Source organism: Ciona intestinalis, unplaced genomic scaffold (genome assembly GCF_000224145.3).
Source record: "Ciona intestinalis unplaced genomic scaffold, KH HT000757.1, whole genome shotgun sequence".
Classification (NCBI taxonomy): Eukaryota; Metazoa; Chordata; class Ascidiacea; order Phlebobranchia; family Cionidae; genus Ciona; species Ciona intestinalis.
Window position 1 is genome coordinate 1 of NW_004191078.1, and position 4,729 is coordinate 4,729.

The 4,729-nt window shown below is 35.8% G+C and overlaps 1 protein-coding gene across 1 annotated transcript; it reads right to left on the reverse strand.

The window, feature by feature from the left end:
- Positions 1-23: 23 nt before the first annotated feature.
- Positions 24-4,729, reverse strand: LOC100178365 (NACHT, LRR and PYD domains-containing protein 14-like). Its single transcript, XM_009861328.3, has 7 exons — positions 4,626-4,729; positions 4,246-4,408; positions 3,221-3,350; positions 1,185-2,926; positions 668-838; positions 452-610; positions 24-172 (listed from the first exon to the last, which is right to left on the reverse strand). The coding sequence occupies exons 2-7, from the start codon at positions 4,336-4,338 to the stop codon at positions 35-37; spliced, it is 2,433 nt and encodes an 810-aa protein (XP_009859630.3). The 5' UTR covers positions 4,339-4,408; positions 4,626-4,729; the 3' UTR covers positions 24-34.

Genomic DNA, 4,729 nt, shown 5'->3' on the forward strand with positions numbered 1-4,729 from the left:
NATAAATAATAATCTGCAATACATGTTTGATAATCTAACTGAATATTNTCATGGTTCTTACTTTTCCAAGTGGAAGTTGTAAGATTTGCATTACATCATCATCTGGTTGATCTCCACACAATTCCCAATACTTTGGCCATCGATCACCATTGATGTCATTCACTGTCAAACCCTAAATAGTTGAAGCAATTAAAACTAGAGTGTCAGATAATATAAAACCAGATATATTGGGTATCATGAGTGCCAATGAAGTTTGTTTTATATAAACATTATAGATGCCACTTTGTGACAAATGAAGAGGTCTTACTATGATGTCATACTTGTCAGTGTAAAATTATTTATGATGTCATAACAATAATTGTAGTACAATAGCAAAGTAAGAATAAGTTGATTAGATAGGACCGAGATTAAATAACACTCCACTTCTAAGATGAAAATTAAACACACTAACTTGTGGGTTTGTTAGTCGTTCAACAGCCTCATGTAAGATGATACGATTTTGTGCAGAAAGTTTCTCCTCACTTATTGTTAAGTCACTCACATTAGAAAGACACCGGGTTAACCAGTGTGTAGCATTCTCATCCAGTGATGCAACTATATAAAGCTGTATCTATAATGACAGATAATATTGTAAAATAAAGTAAAACTTTTCAATCCTTATTTATACTTTGTTTTGCCGATCCATTATTTTCCTGGATATATCTTCCATGTAGGGGTTCAGGTTCATGACATCGAGCCAAGATCCCAAACCAAGCTTATCCATCACAACAAGATGAGGAAGAAGGGCTTGTGTCGTTGAATCTGTCATGCGCACCCTTTTGATACCTAATTCTTTGATCTAAAATAGAAACAATATATTTATGTTGTTTAATAAAAAAATATATTTCAAATGTTATTTCAACAAGTCTATTATTATTAGATCTGACAAAGTTTCAAAGCGCTTAATAGTGAAAAAAGTTTTTGGCCCAAAATGGTTTCCTACTGACCAAACACTTTGAACATTCATGAATTGTTGCTTGAAACAAAACTTAACAAATCATTACCAAAGCAAGACAAAAATATTTTTATTTATAAAAATAAAATGATATTTCTATGTTTACGAACATCAAGCCATTTCACCACCTAACCTGCTATTGTTACATCACATAGACTTCATTCAATGAAACAAATGTTTTTAATTTTACCTTTGTTTGACTTCCATGCAATCCTCGAAGCAAAGTTTCAGCTGAAGCTTCATCTAAACCATCCATGTTGAGGTCCAGGTAGTGAGGAGTTGTGAAGGTGCGGAATGCGAACACAACATCAGAGGCTTCTGTGGGATAACTAAGTGATGTGCTTATAAGCTGTGGCATGCACTCTTGAAACCTTTGCGATATTTCTGCATCGTTGGCTTCATGTACCCAACCTGACAATCTGATCACATCTTTACTTGTATCATGTTTAAGTAAAATTAAAGACTTGAGAATATTCTTCTTCTCCTTGTAATCTTTAATCATCGAAGCTGGGAAAATCACTTTCAGATCTTCATATGAAGTGGAGTTACAAATACCAAATAAAAATCGGGTCACGACTTCCCAATGTGGATCTTTGAAAGTGTCCATACATCTGCGGAATTCTTCTTGTGACATGAACAACATTAAGTGCAAAGCGGCGTAAAACTCGTGCGAGGTGAGATGGGTGAAGTAACTTCGTTTCTTTCCTTCCAAGATTCTCATTTTTAAATGATGGGACTTTTCAACATAGGTGTGCAGAAATATATCAACAGTTTGTTTGTTGATTCTTACTTCTTCAAAGTCAGCTTGCTGAAACACCAACTTTCTTTCGGTGAGCCCTTTGTATGCAAGGTGAGCAAGTTTAACCAGTTCCTGTCCAATTGCTCGTTCTGACATGTTTGTTTTTACATGATCTGAAGCTTTGTAGTTGGTAAGAGTATGAATGAACACATCAGTCATTGAGTTGATCTCACGACCAGATGACACGCTTGAATGGAGACAAGCTACAATCTGAATACAGTTGACTGGAATTGAACACAAAGCATCCAAGTTTGGACGATCTGCCAAATATTTTTCCACAGTTTCAAGATTGGCTTCACCACACATCTGTTTAGTAAGATCCCACTTTGCAGGTTTATCCATACCACGCACCTCAGAAACCAAACCTTGTCGATAATCAGGGTGAAGCTCGTAAAACTGACCTGGTCTTGATGTGATAAATTTCACAGCATTAGGTAGAAGATTCCCCATCAACAAGTTCTTGACAAAGACCTCTGGTATTTGCTTGCTATCCAGTTGACACTCATGGAGCCTTTTGTTGGCTTGTTTTGTATACAGTTCATCCCATCCATCAATCAAAATAACAACATTTGGATTGTTGTACAGGAAATGAACCAAAGCTTTGTTCTCTTCATCAGAATGATTCCACTCACTCAAGTTGCCATATAGAAGAAATTCTAACAGAGTAACTTTCTTCTTTGGGTTAAATTTCTTCAGTGAGACGTGGAACAAAAACTGTGTATCTGGTTTCACTGATTTATCTACAACAATACAGTTGATCAACATCTTTAAAAGAGTGCTTTTACCAACCCCAGGTAGTCCAACTGCACAAACAATGTTACCATACTTTACTACATGCATGGCCTTGGCTTCAGGTGTATTACACATCTTGTCTGCTTCTTGTTGAGCCACTTGTTTTGCAAAATCAAACAGTTCCTCAATCAGTATAGAACCTTCTGGTGTGTACATTTGTTGCAAGTCCTTACGTTGGTTTCTATGTAGCTTCCATTCATCATCTAATATTTGTCGGACCTTGGTTATTAGAAGTGGAACAGGCTTGGTGATACGACCTGGAACTAAAACTCCCGCTGGCAAGAGGGCTTCCCCACGAAGTTCTTTTATTATTTTGCTTAATATTCTTATTAATTCTTCAACTGCGGAAATATTTGACAAAAAAATTAACAACAGCTAACATAGACATAATATAAATCAAACAAACTGTTTAGTAAATTAACAGATTTTGATTTAAAGTGATCCTTATTCAGATAAAAAAGATTAAGATAAAGAGAAAAAGGAGATTGCATTGACACTAGTAAACAATGTGGAATGAAGAAATAAACAATTTGGGCGACAGTGTACATACCAGACGCATGTTTATCAAGTTTATTCTTTATATTAAAACAATAACAGGACAGTTACATGAGTTATGTTCTTATTCTAAAACTCACCAAGTGTTTGAACATCAACATTGGTTGGTGGGGGTCGGTTGTAAAAGTAAACTTCATTTGGGTTGTTTATTATCACTGGTTGTTGATCATTTGATCTTGAAGCGGCAACCACAACTCCATCTATTTCCTCCTGTAAAGACAACAATTTAGCTCAAAGGATTAACCCTAAACGAATCCTGAGAATCGAGGCAATATTTTCAATGTACAATTGGAATTAAATTCTAATGCTTGTTTATTTAGGTTGCCATACAATTCCCATTTGTAGGACCCAAAAATCTCAGGGATTGGCAGTGCCTATTCCCACCCTAAATGGATGGGATCGCTGGTGTTAATACGCGCGTATAAATTTTTTTTATGAGCGTTTGCACTGTTGCATCTTAATAAATAGCAGCCAGTGGATGTTCAATCAATCTTACTATCAAATCCAAGAAACATGCTGAATTTGCTAAAATAAGACTACATTAATTACTATGACTTCGCACTGCACCCCAGAGGTAAAAAATCATAGATATCGGAAAGTAATAGGTAGAACAAGATCCACATTCAATGTTGCTTGAAAAATATGGTGTACGCGCATATATGAACACCTGCGACCCCATGGCTTTCCGGCAGGATCAGGCACCGCTAATTATTGCAATTTTGGTGCGAATTCTATAGATTGGAGTGCGCAAAAGGGTAATTGAATGGCAACTGTTTCTCTACACCTATTGCCCCAGAATATATACTTCGCTAACAAGCAAAACTTCAATACAAACAGTAGATCAACCAATACTTTACTACAAGCGTAATAACACATCTGTACAAAGTATATCAAGTGCCCAAGTGGTAAGCATTAATTATCTAATATTCATTGAATTGCTAGGGTAAATTACTAGCGAAGAATGTTGTGACAATAAAGCCTGAGCTGTATATATTAATGTAACTTAAACCTTGGCTTTGTAACAGGGGCCTCTATCCATTTAATAGTGTAGCAGTATTTTAAAACGGCAGATTGAATTAAAATAAATGAATGAATAAAATCTTACTGTTGTTTGAACCCGGGGATCCCTGGCTTCATTTCTTCTCCTTCTTCTAAACACCCTTCGTAACCTTCTGAAGGCATTTCCCAACCTTTCCATGATATCAACTATATATGATGCTTATTTTGTTCATCTGTGTGATTTGCAGAGTTTGCAACGAATGTGTCTCCTGGAATATTATCACGGTATTAAACAAGTTATTTTACATACATGTGCTCTAGCTCTACTCTTTACACCTTGGAACCGATAACAATATATATATCTATCTCTCCCCCATAAATCCAAGTTTGTCCGACCATAGTTACAACTAAACGAACACAAAAACTCAATCAAATAAAGCAGTATAACAGTATCGTACACACTATAGTACCAGGCAGTTTTATCACCTTGTGTTTGCCAATCCAGGGTTTATTACAAGTGTATATCAGTAGGACAGTAGATATTACCTATAATCATGGTCACCATAGTTGTCAATAATTATTACACTTCT